This window comes from Pan paniscus, chromosome 2, assembly GCF_029289425.2.
Source record: "Pan paniscus chromosome 2, NHGRI_mPanPan1-v2.0_pri, whole genome shotgun sequence".
In the NCBI taxonomy this organism is placed as follows: Eukaryota; Metazoa; Chordata; class Mammalia; order Primates; family Hominidae; genus Pan; species Pan paniscus.
Window position 1 is genome coordinate 106,157,583 of NC_085926.1, and position 17,912 is coordinate 106,175,494.

Genomic DNA, 17,912 nt, shown 5'->3' on the forward strand with positions numbered 1-17,912 from the left:
ATACTGATAAAACTCCCCACTTCCTCCCAGCTCAAAAAACTCTAAAAAACAAGAGTTAACTCCTGCATATTTGAAAAACCAAGAAACATAAATTGTTACTTGGTAGAAGGAAACAAAATCAAATAAATGGGATAAAAACCATAGGGGTAAAATTTGTTAGAATATTAAGAAATTTTTAATAAAACTCAGGGATAGAACTACTCTAATATAATTGATTAGAAAAATGAGTCAAGCCAATAAAAAGTACATTTTATAGGAAGGTCCATATGACAGAGGCTTTATGCTTCAATTCATAGTTCATATTAAGTAATTTTAAAAAACAAATCATTCTTTGCAATCATAAAATATTTAGGTAGTCTAGAAATTTTAATTATAATCAATGTGTATTAATTCACTGCTTTCAATCACAAATATCTAGTTGAGGTATATCAACAGTGAGGCATTAGCAACTTCCCTCTGCAGTATTTATATAACATGAAGTCTATTGGTTATTTCCTTAAAATCTGCTACCACTCTTGATGCTCTTTAGTTACAACTTATGGTAATCTCTAAAGCAAAAACAGTCATTCTTTTATTTCAACTTGTGATAAACGGAACCTTTCTCTGATCCAGTTGAAACATTTATCACACTCAGGGTAAACAGGAAGGAAGGCATCATCAACTATCTTTAAACACAGAATATCCTGAATGTTCAACAAGACTATGACAGAAGCAACTAAAAATCTTTTTTAGTTGCTTAAGAATAGCTGGGTTTTTCTCCACCCCTTTACTGTATTTTTACATGTATAATTTTAAGCACAATATTCCCACAACTCTGATACCTGTCCAGGATCCACATGAAACAAACAAACAGCTGACCTTGCAATACAACTTTAAGTCCACACAATAACACTTGTTTAAAAATACAACAGCCCAAAACAACATTCTGTTTTATGTAGTCTCTCTTAAAGAAAGCTTGTCTGTAAAAGTCCATCAGTGAATAGTTCCCCTCGTTCTCTGAGACGTCATGGCAGTTGAGTAATCACACAAGCTGCTCTAAAAATGTATGTGTGTCTAGTTAATTTAGGCAGTTTATTTTAATAGCATTCACCTCTTTTTGATTATAGCAGGTGTTTCAAGGATAAATTTGCTGAAAATTGTATTTTGTTTAAACAACAGCAGCATGTACATTTATGGCCTTACTATATTAAAAAGCATTTATTGTCTGGCAGCAATAGATACAATTACAAACATTTGTGACAGTAATTGGAGCTATTATTCCTGCATTGAGCCACATGGAGACCGACTTATCGCCACCTGTATTTACATTTGTTACTGGTAATTGTAAAAGCTAATTTTTTTTATTTGGCACCTTGTTTTTCTTTAAATTACGTGAATATTTCTCAACAGAGGTCTACCAGAAAATCTGTAAGAATTATAACTGTAGTTTCTCCATTATTCAAATAACAGGCAGAGTCCCATTTTAATAACGATTATATACATAAAACGTATTCCCATATTCTAGGCCACAGATTATATATATTTTTGCTCACGGATGCAAGGATCCTATCAATATATCCTAACTAACAACCAGAGTATAAGTCTTAACAAAGACTCTTCATTCCTAAATTATAACAATTTATAAATCCCTGCAGGTCAAAAATATTTACAGAAGCTAAATTTTATTAATACCCACTTATACTGCATCCATGGCAGAAGGTCAAATCAAGTTACTCTCTCCACTGCTTTGGAATGAGGGGGAAAAAATCCTCTATTGTTTCTAGAGGATACAGATTTGTCTATAATATGAGAACGCCTACCACTGTAAATTTCTGCAGGATTTGGCTTCCAATTCTAAGAGACTTAGATCTAATATAGCAATTCTGTGGTCCCTCCAGGTTCATTCAAATGGAATTCTACCTGCTGATTAAAGGAGGCCTCTCTTCTCCCTCTCAGGTTTTGGCTCTCACTGTGACTAGAGATGCCCAGGGGTTCAAGACTATTGCAATGATTCCATCCTTAGCACAATGACTCTTCCAGAAATGTTTCCTGCTGTGAATCACTCAAGGCAACGCTTGTACAGTTTATTTATGTTAAACCAAAATCCAATGGCTTGGAGTTGAAATTTAAAGTTTAAGGTTCTTTTTACAACTGCACTCTAAGTCAGATACTAAATGAATAGGTAAGTATTAAAAAAAGCAGTTCAGTAAGTCAAAGGTTTGAGATAATTAGAAAAACATACTGTAATACTTCCAAGGTCTTTTAAAAATAATCTCTTTATCTAAATTTCTTGTAATGAATCTGAAGATTTACATAATTATTAATACTAGAGACATTTTGGTGGAATGAAGGGGATACCTACCCAACTATCTTTTAAAACAACAAAGTAAGAAACATTTAATTATAATTTGGAAAAAATCTACTTAAGTCATTAATCAAAATTCTAATTACAATATCCACAGGGCATTAAAGCATGTTAGAACATTTTTTCATTGCATTAAATGCCTAATATTAAATCACTATAACACACAATCATTTAGTAATAAGTACTGCGTAATTGAAGAAAAGGGCCTAAGTAGGGTTTAGTTGAAAACTGATTTCACACTTTCTGCTCTTCCTTATTTCTAGAGAACAAGAATAAATATTATTAATGATTATTTGGTTTCCCTTGTGATTTAAAAAAACTTGCCTTGAAAAAAAATCATGCTCTTCATGAAGAATAATAGGATTGATGATTTTAGAAGCCACTTTCCTTTGGGTCAATACATGAAGTTGAGACACTAATTGTAAAAATAAACAACAGACAACAGCCAGCTCATATACAAATATATAACTCTGACCCACAATCTGCAGCAGCCAGACCGGGAAGCAAAACCACAGCCTCTGTAGCAATCAGCCCCAAACAGGGTTTAATCAATGACTGCTGGCTTCCCCACTTTTGCGTGCCACCCACTTTCAATGTAGGACCAACCAGACCAAGCCAAATATCCTCCCCTCCCTTAACCAGCCAGTCACATATTATACCCTGCTTCTAGTTTAGCCCACCTGAAGATTACCAGCCATATCTGAACATATAGTAAATCTTCCCTTTTTTCCACTAAAAATCATTTAAATTTCCCTACCTGCTTTTGAGTCTTTGCCAAACACACATGACGGTGGCTGACTCCCTTGCTATACAGTAAGCTCTGAATAAATAGCCTTTGCTTGGTCTCACTTGCGTGGTCTCCATTTATTTTAACAAAGTCAAAGGTTTGCTTTTTATAGTAAAAACTCAAAAAGAATATTCTTCCTCAAGAAACAGCATTAAATATTCCTTTAGCAATTTAAAATTAATCAAAATTACAGAAAGTAAAAATTTATATGAAAATGCATTCACCTTTTCTATTTCTCCAGAAATATGGAACATGGAGAATTCTTTGGCAGCTCAGCTTCAACTATTGTTATATTCAACTCAGCAACTTTCAACTGATTCATGTAAAAATTTAAAAAGTTTATATGTTACTATAAGGAATTTAAATTTTTTTAATTATGTAGGAAAGTATTATCCTTCAATAACTGTCCTAAAGTACTACTCTAGTTTAGGCATCCTCAGACAGTCAGTTTCTAAGAAATGGACTCCTGAGCCATACTCATTAGGTCATAACTGAGGCATTACTAAAGTGGCATGAGCTAGGATTTGGCTGATTTTTACTTCCTTAGCAGAATTTCTGGCTGCATCTTTAGACACATTATTCCAACTTGAGGCAGATCTGAATTGTTCTCTGGATACATAACCACCCTAGAAGCGCAGCTGTCCCTTAAACAACACTGGTTTCAACTCCATGGGTCCACTTATATGCGGATTTTTTTCAATAAATATACAAAAAAATTTTCTAGAGATTTGCAACAATTTGAAAAAACTTGCAGATGAACCACACAGGCTAAAATATTGAAAAAATTAAGAAAAAGTTAGGTATGTTATAAACACATAAAATATACATAGATACTAGTCTATGTTATTTACTACCATAAATATACAAAAAAAAACTATTATAAAAAGTTAAAGATTACCAAAATTTATGCACACAAACACAGACTGTATGTGGCACCATTTACAGTTGAGAGAAATGTAAACAAAGGTAGATATGCAGTATTAAATCATAAGTGTATAAAATTAACTGTAGTACAATCTGTACTACTATAATAATTTTGTAGCCACCTCTTATTATTGTGATGAGCTCAAGTGTTGCAAATACTGCTTAAAATGTGTGAGGTTAATCATGTCCAAGTGAGCAGTTAGTCTCTATAGTAAATTGTGTATCACAGTAAAAAGTTATTTCTTGAGGTTTTCGTGTACTTTTCATGTTTAGTGCAATATCTTCAAGTATTTTTCATGTTTAGCATAAACCCTGAATAACACCATGAGACCTATACAAATGTCACTTGCAATGCTGGAAGTGCTCCCAAGAAGTAGCGAAAAGTCCTGACATTACAATAAAGAGATGAATTGCTTGATATGTACTGTAGACTGAGGTCTGCAGCTGAGGATGCTTGTCATTTCAAGATAAATGAATCCAGCATAAGAACCATTATAAAAAAAGAAAATTCAGGAAGCCATCACTGCAGCTATGACAGCAGGCACAAAAACCTTTCGCTTTTTGCAAAATACTTTTTCTCTTATACTGAAAATGCAGCTTTTATGTGGGTGTAGGATTTCTATAAGAAAGACATACTTATAGCCTCCATTATGATTCAAGAAAAAATGAAGATATAATATGACAATTTAAAGCAAAAGGAGGGTGAAGGGTCTAAAGCTGGAGAATCTGATGCCAGCAAAGGATGGTTTGATAATTTTTGAAAGAGGTTTGGCTTTAAGAAGTGTCAAGATAACAGGAGACTCAGCTTCTGATGACTAAATGGCAGAAGATGAGTTCCTAGGTGCCATTAAGAATATCACTGTGGAGAAAAGATATCTGCCTAAACAGGTTTTTAATGCAGACTAAAGTGCCCTGTTATGAAAAAAATAAAAAGTGCCACAAAGACATTTATTAGTAAGAGATGTGAGCACTAGGATTTTTTTTTTTTTTTTTTTTTTTTTGAGATGGAGTTTCGCTCGTTGCCCAGGCTGGAGTGCAATGGCGCAATCTCAGCTCATCTCAACCTCCCCCTCCTGGATTCTAGCGATTCTCCTGCCAGCACTAGGATTTAAAGCAGGAAGGGATAAGCTAATTCTACTATTTTATGCAAATATAGTTGGGTTTATGATTAGGACTGCCCTTATTTATAAACTGCTAACCCCTGAGCCTTGACAGGAAGAGATAATCACCAGCTGCCAGTCTTTTAGTTGTGCAAGAAAAGGGCCTAGACACTGAGAACCCCTTTTCTGGACTGGTTCCATCGATGCTTTATCCCTGAAGTCTGGAAGTACCTTGTTAGTAAGGGACTGCCCTTTAAAGTTTTTTGATATCGGACCATGCCCCTGGTCACCCAGAACCCCATGACTTAAACATCGAAGGCACTGAAGTGGTCTAGTTGCCCCCAAACACAACATCTCCAATTCAGCTAGTAGATCGGGGGTCATAAGGGCCTTTAAGTCTTATTACACATAGTACTCTATGGAAAGGATTGTCAACACTGTGGATCCCCAAAAGAGAGAACATCATAAAAGTCTGGAAGGATTATAACAATGAAGATACCATTGTTGTTATAGAAAAAGCTGTAAAAGCCATGAAGTCTAAAACAAATTCCTGCTGAAGAAAACTGTGCCAGATGTTGTGCAGGACTTCACAGGATTTATGACAGAGACAATCAAGGAAATCATGATAGAGACTGTGGCTATGCCAAAAAAAAAAAAATGTTGGTGGGGATAACAGGTTTCAAAATACGGATTTTGGAGAAATTCAAGAGTTAATAAAAATACCAGAGGAATTAATAGGAGATGATTTGATGGAGATAAGTGCTTCCAAACCATGCCAAACAATGAGGAGGAAGACGAAGAAGAAGTAGTACCAGAAAACAAATTTGATACTGGACAATCTGGCAGAAGGGCTCTGATTATTCAAGACTACTTTGGACTTGTTTTATAACGTGGACCCTTCAATGAAAAATTAAACCAAATTGTGGAAGAATTGGTAATATACAGAAACTTTTTTAAAGAAATGAAAAAGCAAAAAAAGCCAGAAATTAGAATGCATTTCCATAAAGTTATACCAGTGTGCTTGCCTCTCCTGCCTCCCCTTCCTCTTCCTCCACTTCTTCTGCCTCTGCCACCCCTGAGACAGCAAGACCAACTCCTCCTCTAGTCCCTCCTCCTTCCTCAGCCTTCTTAATGGGAAGACAATGGAGATGAAGACCTTTGTGATGCTCCACTTCCACTTAATGAATAGTAAATATATTTTCTCCTCCTTATGATTCTTTTAACATTTTCTTTTCTCTAGCTTATTTTATTGTAAGAATACAGAATATAATACATATAACATACAAAATATCTGTTAATTGTGTATGTTATTAGTAAGGTGTCCAGCCAACACTAAGCTATTAGTAGGTAAGTTCTGAAGAGTCAAAAGTTAAAATGCACAGGGGTTGGCATCCCTAACCTTCATGTTGTTCAAGGGTCAACTGTAATTACCAGGAACGTTATAATCAATGCCAAAAAAATGAACCATTAATATGATCCATTCAAATCAGCATATAACAAAAATTCTTTATCTTCAGCTGTGAAGCATATTATTTGTATTCTTGGCAACATTTACTTTCCTAATTGTATTCTGTTTAAGCTAATATTAAAATTAGTTTGCATTCTTTGAGAACTGGCAATAGTAGCAAGTGGTGCCAGACAATAGGGATAAGCTAGTTTATCAATAAAAACCTTGTTGCAATATTATGGTGAATGTACAAAATAAAATATTGTTATATGATAAGATCTCATCAAAGCACATACATTGAAATACATAAAAAGAATAGAGAAGGAGATTTACTTTCCTGTAATTTCCTGCTAGGAAGCATAAAAAGAATAAATGTTTGAGAGAAGACTGCTCTGCCTATGGAGTAGCCATGATTTTGTTTCTTTACTTCTCTAATAATTAAACTTGTTTTCATGTAAGTTAAAAAAAGGGGGGGGGGGAGTGTCTGAGCCTACTATGGCTCAGAAGGGTGCCTGATTAAAAAAAAAAAGTGTGAGAGAAAAAAGCAAAACACATATTTGATCCAGAGCCAAATAAATACGGGACTTATTTACTACCAAATTTAAATAACAGAGGTCCTTTACTACTTGTCTCTCTCATCTCTAAACCACTTCAAAATTAATCCAACACTGACCAGTAAAACACACTGACCCCAAAATAATACATTTCTTTTCTTTTTTCTTTTCTTTTCTTTAAAACACACAGGTAAAATCTCTAGATGTCCTAGATAGCCTGTGTTGAGTGAAAGGTTATTATTTTGGCCAAAGGGAAAACAAAGGTTGTTTTTTTTTATTATTATTACACTTTAAGTTTCAGGGTACATGTGCTCAATGTGCAGGTTTGTTACATATGTATGCATGTGCCATGTTGGTTTGCTGCACCCGTTAACTCGTCGTTTACATTAGGTATATCTCCTAATGCTATCCTTCCCCCCTCCTCCCACCCCACAACAGGCCCCAGTGTGTGATGTTCCCCTTCCTGTGTCCAAGTGTCTATTTGATTTTGATAGAGTGAGGAGTGGAGAAGGAAAGGGTCGACCACGATGCTGGAGTCCACCTCTTCTGGAGGAGAATGAGTCTGTGAGAAGAGAGCTCATATGTAACCAGATGGTTTATTTTTATTTCTGAGGCATGAGAAACTTTTCATTAGCTCCTTATTTTCTCAAGCCAGTATATACATTTATTTTTAAATAAGCTAAATAAAGAATTCACCTGACCCTAAAGGTGTATTTCCCAATTGCTATATCTGAAAGACTTAAAAGAAAGAGAAGTTTGTAAAATACTAGACACAAAGATCAAACTATCTAAAGAAGAATTCTAAAAAAGCAATCGAATATGACTTTGGTCAGTAGTTTTTACCACAAAGATCTAAATTCAAAATGATATCTACATATTCTAAAAAATAATGAAAAAAACCTTTATCTGATATTTTGGAATGCTGGCCATAAAACTTAATTTTATAATTAATTTGACAGGGTATATCCTCATAAGATTAAGGCCTACAGAATGGCATGAGAATAAGGGTCCAACTTTCAACTCATTAATTTTTCCCCAAATCAGGAGGACACTGATGATTTAAAAACTCAGGATTTTGATGATGGCAATACTGGTCTGTTATAGAATTTGACCTGCACATAGTTTTGTAAAAGAGTGTGTGTTAGCAGTTACATTTATATTCTTAAGTTACTCTTATTAATGCAAAAATCAATAACCGCAATCTAAAAAATCCCTATTAGACTTTAAATGAGATGTCTGACTTCCAGAGTTTACCTAGCTTGAAAGTAAACAAATTAAACTTGCTTCCTTGTGGGATTAAGCTGTACTTGAGAGTTTCCAACTATACAATTATTTCAACACATCATTCTAACCAGAATCACAATAATAGTGACTTTTAATTTTATGAAAAGAATTTGTTCTGACAAAACCAAAAAATCAGAAATCACATTTTTGCAAATGAAGACTTCCAGAAGATTTCGCTTAATCAGTGAAGAAGAAATTCTTATTAATATATTTTTAGATATGAGAGCTATACAAAGAATTCACCTGCAATGCAATCAATTAATAGTTGTCCTCTATAACAAGTAGGTAAATGGACAACAGGATTTGTCCACTTACCTTGAATAGAATTTGTTCTACAGCTGTTCACAGTGTAGTAAGACCTCTGTTGCTCTCGCCCTATCCCGGGACTGCTCTAGGAGTCTAGCTTACTTCCTACCTGCTCTGAGACACAGTTGTACAAGCTCAAATCGAGACATTCTAAGAATAAATTAGCTTCTAAGGCATTCTGAAAACAGCAATGTTTGTAAGATTTTTTGGTTTTTTTTGGTGGGGGAAGCAGACACAGGATCACATTTTCAGAGTGATAAGCTTATCTAGAATCTCGTTCCATAACGCTGGGGGCTTATGTACAACCTCCTCCAAGGATGAAAATTCTCCTTCAGTTTTTTATCTAGATGTCTCTTTAGCGCCTTTTGTAGAGATATTTACACTACCACTAGAATAGTATTGCCTAGTTACCTATTAACTTATTCTGAAGTCATTACAGTTGACCCTTGAACAATGCAGAGGTTGGTCGTTAGGGGCACTGATCACTTTGTGCAGTAGAAAATCCATGTATAAGTTTTGACTCCTCAAAAATTTAACTACTAACAGCTTACTTTTGACTAGAAATGATACTGATAATATAAACAACACGTATTCCTTATGTTATATGTATTATATACTGCATTCTTACAGCAAAGTAAACTAAAGAAAATGTTATTAAGAAAATCATAAGAAAGAAAATATGTATTTACTATTCATTAAGTGGAAGTGGATCACTATAAAGATCTTTATCCTCATTGTCTTCATGTGGAGTAAGAGGAGTGGTTGGTCTTGCTGTCTCAGAGGTGGCAGAGGCAGAAGGGGAAGAGGAGGTGGAAGAGGATGCAGAACAGCAGGCATACTGGTTGTAACGTTTATTGGGAAGTCTGCCTATAAGTGGACCTGTGCAGTTCAAACCCTGATTTTACAGGCTACTAGGTGGAAGGGACTTGCCTTGTCTCAGATTAACCTTGTCTTTGGACTTGGACTTTTGGGGTTAATGCTGGAATGAGTTAAGACTTTGGGGGACTGTCAGGAAGGCATGATTGTGTTCTGAAATGTAAGGACATGAGATTTGGGAGAGGCTGGGGCAGAATTACATGGTTTAGCTTTGTGTCCCCACCCAAATCTCATCTTGAATTGTAATCCGCAAGTGTTAAGGGAGGAACCTGGTGGGAAGTGATTGGATTATGGGTATGGTTTCCCCATGGGGTTCTTGTGAAAGTGAGTGAGTTCTCACGAGATCTGATGGTTTTATAATTGTCTGGCATTTCTCCTGCTCACTTCTTCTCCTTCCTGCGGCCTTGTAAAGAAGATGCCTTGCTTTCCCTTGGCCTTCTGCCATGATTGTTTAAGTTTCCTAAGGCCTCCCCAGCCATGCTGAACTATGAGTCAATTATACCTTTCCTTTAAAAATTACCCAGTCTTGGGCAGTTCTTTATAGCAGTACAAAAACGAACTAATACAACAGTATTTATCAAATTGTAACTAGAAAGGAAGTAGAAACTTGATCCAATGGGCGAGTTAATCTGGTCTAATCCCTAAATCTTATTAAATGTGACTTCTTGATTATTTTCTTAACATTTATTTATTTATTTAGAGATGGAATCTCGCTCTGTCATCCAGGCTGGAGTACAGTGGTGCAGTCTTGGCTCACTGCAACCTCTGCCTCCCGGGTTCAAACGATTCTCCTGCCTCAGCCTCCTGAGTAGCTGGGATTACAGGCACGCGCCACCATGCCTGGCTAATTTTTGTATTTTTAGTAGAGACGGGGTTTCACTGCGTTGGCCAGGCTGGTCTCGAACTCCTGACCTCATGATTTGCCCACCTTGGCCTCCCAAAGCGTTGGGATTACAAACGTGAGCCATGGCGCCTGGCCAGCATTTTATTTTTAATCACATGTATTGAATAGATTATCTAAGACCACTTCCAGGCTGCTTTCTGTTTTGCCATGCAGCAGAGCTCTAAACCATCTTATAACTCTAATCAGTTGGTATGGTCATGGAATTCCTATTCATCTAAACATAATATGATTTCCCAGAAAATCTTCTGAGAAAATACCCCTCAACACTAGGCAAATATGATGTCTTCCAAATCACTCTTTTAAAGATCTTTGCTTTGCTTTTTGGACCACATTACATTATTTAGTTATTTAACAACAATTTGTTAAATCCTTGTTAAGACAAAATGCTGAAAACTGAATCCTACTGCCCTTCTTTAATAATTTTTATAATTGGGAGTACCCCTAACCCTGAAGTTTCCTTATAACTTTTTTTATTTTTTTAAGAAAATGTGTTCCCTCTTTGATACCTTATTGTCAGTCCTAATCGTGACTTTCAGTTGCGGTAGTACACGTTCCACTTCTAGGCTCCATTCTGCAGCATCTGTTGTGGATTCCAAAATATCTTCTTGTTTGGCAGTCTCGTTCATATCCTAAGAAAGGAAAGATATCACAAGATTGAGAGTTTATAAAAAGAAATGTTAAAAATTTGAGGCATTTTAGCAGTACTGCACAATTTAAATCAAGAATTGGTAGTGTTAAAATTATAGAGGAAGGAGAAATTATTTTCTGTCTTCCTACAATGTTGAAAGAAAATAATGCACCAACCTGGTAGAATAGCAAAATATGTATTAAAAAAGAAGCAAATATATGATTCAACTATTTTTACAAGGAAAAAATGTTTCTGAGACATCAGATTGAACTCAATAGGAATACCATCAAATGGACCAACAAGCCATTTAGGTATGTTAATTGGTAACAGTAGAGAAGATGTTTGGTAAGAAAACTCACTCATGTTTGGTAAGAAAACACTTAAATCGGGCATGGTGGTGGGCGCCTGTAGTCCCAGCTACTCGGGAGGCTGAGGCAGGAGAATGGCGTAAACCCGGGAGGCGGAGCTTGTAGTGAGCCAAGATCATGCTACTGCACTACTCCAGCCTGGGTGACAGAGCGAGACTCTGTCTCAAAAAAAAAAGAGAAAACACTTAAATTTATCGCACTGAAATACAAACCCCAAATCTGAAAGACAAAATATAAAAAAATTCCAGAAGCAAAGAATCACTATTTACAAAATTTGTATTCATAATTGAAGTGATAATTTATTAGGTCAAATTATAATATAGCTTAAAGTGTAATTTAATATAGACATACTTGAACTCAAATAGGGAGGGGGCCAAATTTCTGCATTTGCTTTCTGCATTGGAATAATAAAAATCAATCATGATTGTTTCTGAATTACAACAAAAAAGGCCCACTCTTTTCTTTTTTCCCAGCCCTTCACATTTCAGCATTAAGTATGTATGGATCTGAAAATATAAATAATGTAGATTAATGATTTAAAGATAAAATCTACGGCAGTAATTTTGGTACCAATTCTTCCCTTTAACTCCCTTAATAAATTATAAGTAAATCTAAAGAAAAAATTAAAATATCAATATTTATATAGAGAAAAAGAGACTAAAGGGATATAAACAGACATAAAATGTATGAACCTCATATGAATTCTAATTTGAATAATCTATAAAAAGATATTTTTGAGACAATCAGTGAAATTTTAATATGGGAGATACGGGATGATATTAAGAAATTACTAATTTTATAGGTATGACATGGCATGGTTTTTTTTAAAAGGGCCTTATAAGTTAGAAATAAATGCTAAAATATTTACAGATGAATTGACAAAATGTCTGAATTTTACTTTAAAATACTATGAGGCAAAGAAAAAAAGGGAGGCAGCTTTAAATAAAACATGACTGACAAAATGTTAACAACTGTTGAAACTGGATAATGTGGCATGTTCATTATCTTATTCTAATTTTGTATATGTTTGAAACATTCCATAACACAAAATTTAAAAACAAAAACTAGGTGAACAACCTCATGATGAAATTACATTCCCAATATATATTTATGTCACTAAAATCACATTTCTTAAATGAAAGCTCATTGGATTAGTTTTTCCAATCAGATGTAACACTAATCAGAAGATTAATCTTACATTAGGGTTTGTATTTTTGTGGGAGACTGAGGTCATTAGAGGCTTTGAACTCACTCCCAACTAAGACTCTGGAACAGAGCTAACATAAGAAAGCCTCTCCTACCTCCTAGCTCATAACAGCAAGTCCTGTTTAGACTCAGAGCCTTAAAGCCTATATTGCTTTTTGTTCAGATTCAAGGGACTATATATTTCTAACTTCACCATTTGAGAATGGATAACTAATACATGTTTTTACACTGTATAATATGTGGTCTGAATGTATTCAGTTGCATTCCATTTAGAAAACCAGAAGTATAAAAAAACAAAACATTAAGTAAAATGTGAAAAAAAAGCTCAAGATTCTACTTTAAACATTTAAATATGGAAACATTGTATTATTCTGAGTACTTAATGCTATATACTTCTATATATATTGGATCTAGGGTAGCACAAGAGTATCATAGCTGGGGAAGGAGGTGCTGCATTCACAAAGCAGATACATGTGAAGTTACATGAGAATGTGTACTATGGCAGGAAAAGAGATAATGGGTCTCTGTGTCAAAACCTAAAGCAATAGGGAAGGTTCTCTGCCATGTAAATCCACACTGGCATCAGTAAGATGCATATGTTTCGAAGAACTAGGCATATGCACATTCACTGGCACATTGAGTACCTGTCTTAGACTCTACGAGACCCAGCTTCTCATTTTCTATACCACACAGGATAGACTAATGGGGGCTGGGGTAGGGAGGACATATGCCTTGCTAGTGGTATGTGAGCCCTGACCTCAGGGCATGTGTGTGGGTATACACAAAGGGTTACTCCTGCCAGGGTTATGGGCAATCCCAATCCTGCAAAACCAGGCTGAAACAAGACAGCATGCCCTCTCAGCAGCAGTTTTGAGTGATTCTTACTAGAATGCAGGTATTGCATCAAATGATAAATTCAGTAACATTATAGGGAACAAAATCAATATATAAAAATCAGTATCATTTCTATATGCCAACAGTGAACAATTTGAAGTAGAAACCAAGAAAGTAATTCCATTCACGACAGCTAAAATAAAATACCTAGGAATAAACTTAATCAAAGGAGTGAAAAAATCTTTAGAATGAAACTACAAAAACACTGATGAAAGAACTGAAGAGGACACAGAAAAGGGAAAGATATTCCAAGTTCATGGTCTGGAAAAATAAATATTATTAAACTGTCCATACTACCCAAAGCAATCTACAGATGCAATCCCTATAAAAATACTAATGACATTCTTCACAGAAATAAAAAAAAATTCTAAAATTTATAAGGAACTACAAAAGAGTCAGAATAGTCAAAGCAATCCTGAGAAAAAAGAACAAAGCTGGAATCATTGCATTACCTGACTTCAAATTATACTACAAAGCTACCATAACTAAAACAGCATGGTTCTACCATAAAAACAGATGCAAAGACCAATGGAAAAGAATACAGAATCCAGATTTAAATCCATGCATTTATAGCCAACTCATTTCTGATAAAAACACCAAGAACATACATTGTGGAAAGGACAGTCTCTTCAATACATGGTGCTGGAAAAACTGGATATTCATATGTAGAAGAATGAAACTAGATGCCTATCTCTTACCATACACAAAAATCAAATGAATATGGATTAAACATTTCAATCTATGACATGAAAACACTGGGGAAACACTCCAGAACATTGGTCTGGGCAAAGATTTCTTAAGTAAGACCTCAAAAGCACAGATAGACAAAGCAAAAATGGACAAATGGGATCATGTCAAGCTAAAAAGCTTCTGCACAGAAAAGGAAGCAATCAACAAAATGAAGAGACAACCCACAGAATGGGAGAAAATATCTGCAAACTACCCATCTGAAAGGGGATTAACAATCAGAATATATAAGAAGTTCAAACAACTCAGTAGGAAAACAACCCAAATGATCTAATTAAAAAATAGGCAAAAGATCAAAAAGAGACATTTCTCAAAACAAGTCATACAAATGGCCAGCAATTATACGAAAAAATGATCACTAATCATTACTAATCACCAGAGAAATGCGAACCAAAACCACAAGATACCATTTTACCTCAGTTAAAATGGTTTTATCAAAAAGACAGGCAATAACAAATGCTGGCAAGGATATGGAGAAAGGGGAACACTTGTATAGTGTTGGTGGGAAAGTAAATTAATACAGCCACTATGGAGAACACTTTGGAGGTTCCTCAAAAAACTAAAAATCTATCATATAATCTAGCAATGCTGCTGTGGAGCATATACCCAAAAGGAAGGAAATCAGTATGTTAAAGAGAAATCTGCATTCACATGTTTACTGCAGCACTATCCACAATAGCCGAGATAGGGAATCAACCTAAGTGTTGATCAAGGGATGAATGGATAAAGAAAACAAGGTATATATACACAATGGGATATTATTTAGCCATAAAAAGAATGAAATTTTGTCATTTGTAGCAACATGGATGGAATTGGAGGTCATTATGTTAAATGAAATATGCCAGGAACAGTAAGACAAATATCACATGTTCTCACTCATATGTGGGAGGTAAAAATAAGTAGATTTCATGGAGGTAGAGAGTAGAATGATGGTTACCAGAGATTGAGAATGGTAGGGGGGAGGAGGGATAAAAAGTGAATGGTTATTGGGTATGAAAATATAGTTATTTAAAACTGCATTAGTTATATAGAAAAAATAAGACCTAGTGTTCGGTAGCACAATAAGGCAACTATGATTAACGGTAATGTATTATATATTTCAAAATACCTAAAAATGTGGAACAGGAATGTTCTTAACACAAATAAATGATAAATGCTTGAGGTGATTGATAGCCCAATTACCCTGATCTGATCATCACGCATTGTATGCCTTGTATCAAAATATCACATACACCCCATAAATATGCACTATGTGTTCATAATAACTAAAGATAAAAAAATAAAAAATAAATAAAAATAAGTTTGATTTATGGAGTACCATTTGGGTGAACTGAAGCTAGATGCTGTTGATTAAATCCCAAAGCCAGTGCTCTCCAATCCTCATTTCCACCCTCATTTCCAACCCTCATTTCCAACCCCTCTTTCTTTCCCTCCTTACAAGATTGAAGTTCAGAATCACCAAACAAGACAAGGGGGCACACCCATCCATACTCCCACTTTCTTCAGGCCTGGATGTAGGATTGTTCAAGTTGTGAATAACATACTCAAAATGTTTTACTGAAGGAAGGGCATTTTTCATAAAGGCAGATGGGTTTGCAGTGGCCGTTTGAATTAGACCTAGAATCTGAGGCAGCAGGGTACATAAAGATCAAACACTGCATTAAGATATGCCACTGCATAAGCTATTTGTTTTTATGTTGGGCCCTTTAGTAAGTTGCATTTACCTTTACTAGCTTATTATTTGGTTCCCTTAAGCAACGATTTGCTAACTCCCACTCCCAATGTCCTAAAATGATTTAACATAGGAGCTCAAAAATTTTCACTCACTCGTAGGCCATAATTAATATACTAGGGGAAATGGCCCAGTTGCTAAATGAATAAAGGGCAAAAAGAGAACATTAGGTTTGGCAGAGCAGCATTAACTTATTCAAACTATACAGTTTCTTTCTACATCCATGTTTGCATATCTATTTCATAACCTCATTCCTCACTCAACATTTCTTAATGCCTAATAACTGGATACATTAACTGAGCAAGCCCTATATATAAAGTATAAATCATTTTAAAACTATACTGTGCCTTGGTTATAATACTTTGAGAAAATTTTTCTTCCCAATTGTTTTTCCATTTCATAAATGGTACTTTATGTGGGTCACTTGTATAAGAGAAATAAACTGCTGTTTCATTTAATCAAAATTTTATATCATCATGACAAAGTCCCTCTCTAACACATTAACTAATATAAAGCATTGATTTTGGGAAATTCCATTTTCCAGTTACTGCTGCAGAAGAAACAATTAGAAGCTCATAAGACACAAGTTATCTAGAAGTCTCATTTATAATTAATTAAACTAATAAGCCATTTGTTAAACTCCTACAACATTCAAGGTAAGAATTCAGGCACTGTGCTTGGTCTGGAAAGCTAAAAGGATTTAATTGCTGCCTGCAGAGTTTGCAGACTACTAGGAAAAGTCTGAGGCCAGTTAATGGGAGTAATAATTGGTCCTAGGTAAAAGGAGAAACTGATAAGATGGGAACTGATCCTAACTGCCAAAGGAAGAATTGAAAATAACAGTCTACACTATCCCATAAAGTAACCTTGGGCTCAAACAGTGGGGCACACCATCGAAGTCAGTTCAAGAATCAAACATACAGTGTTAAAAGCCTACTTAGAATCCTGTTCCAGTAATCTTTGGTCAAGCATCAAAGAAAGGCTATGTTCTGTAAAAATATACATGAGATGGCAACCTCATGGATATACTAGTGTCCAGATTCATTTGAAGAGCTTATATCATATACCTACTGAGAGGGTGTTAAAAGTCCAATTAACTCTCAAGATTAAATACTACCCAAGACTCAAGGAAAAGGGAACTAAGTTGTCTTAAGAGTCACAACAGCATGGTGTAAATGTTAAGAGGATGGGTCTGGAATCGCATCTTTGCTCAAATCCCACCTCCATGACTTACTAGCTGTTGGTCAAGTTACATAACCTCTCTAAATCTCAGAGTACCCATCTGTAAAATGAGAATAACCCTTCCTCATTGGAAGGGTTGCTGTGAGCATTAAATGAGACAATGTATTTAAAAGGCTTGCACAGTGTATAATACATACTAACCCCTGGTATATTTTAGCAGTTATTATCATTACTATTACATGCCAAACATGGTACTAGATGCTTTTACATATGGGTTAAATGCCCAATAATAATACCATGAAACAGGGAGTCTTATTACCATCTTTTAAAGTGAGGAAACTGAGGCACAGAATAGTTAACATGACTTTTTCAATGTCACATCTGGTGATTGGTAGGTCAGGCAGTGTTACTCTAGAGCACAAGCTCTAAAACACCTTAGCACATGTCTATCAACCCTTTGCACATAGGCTATAATTATTTTTCTCCAGTTCATCACTTGTATTTTAACTTAACAGTGTTCCCCACTCTGCTTTCCTGTAATATAAAGTTTTAATTTTTATGCATTCAGATTTGTATTTTATGTTTTTGATTTTCTTGTCATGCTTAATTATGCCTACTTCAAACTATGA

At 35.1% G+C, this 17,912-nt stretch overlaps 1 protein-coding gene across 2 annotated transcripts in view; it reads right to left on the reverse strand.

Moving 5' to 3' along the window:
• The window catches only part of IFT57 (intraflagellar transport 57), a 60,279-nt gene that overhangs the window by 18,215 nt on the left and 24,152 nt on the right, over positions 1–17,912 (reverse strand). For both annotated transcript variants that reach the window (XM_003825059.4, XM_063602887.1), the window contains one exon: positions 11,033–11,155. In XM_003825059.4, the coding sequence (XP_003825107.3) occupies positions 11,033–11,155 (123 nt within the window). The remainder of the gene's footprint in view (positions 1–11,032; positions 11,156–17,912) is intronic.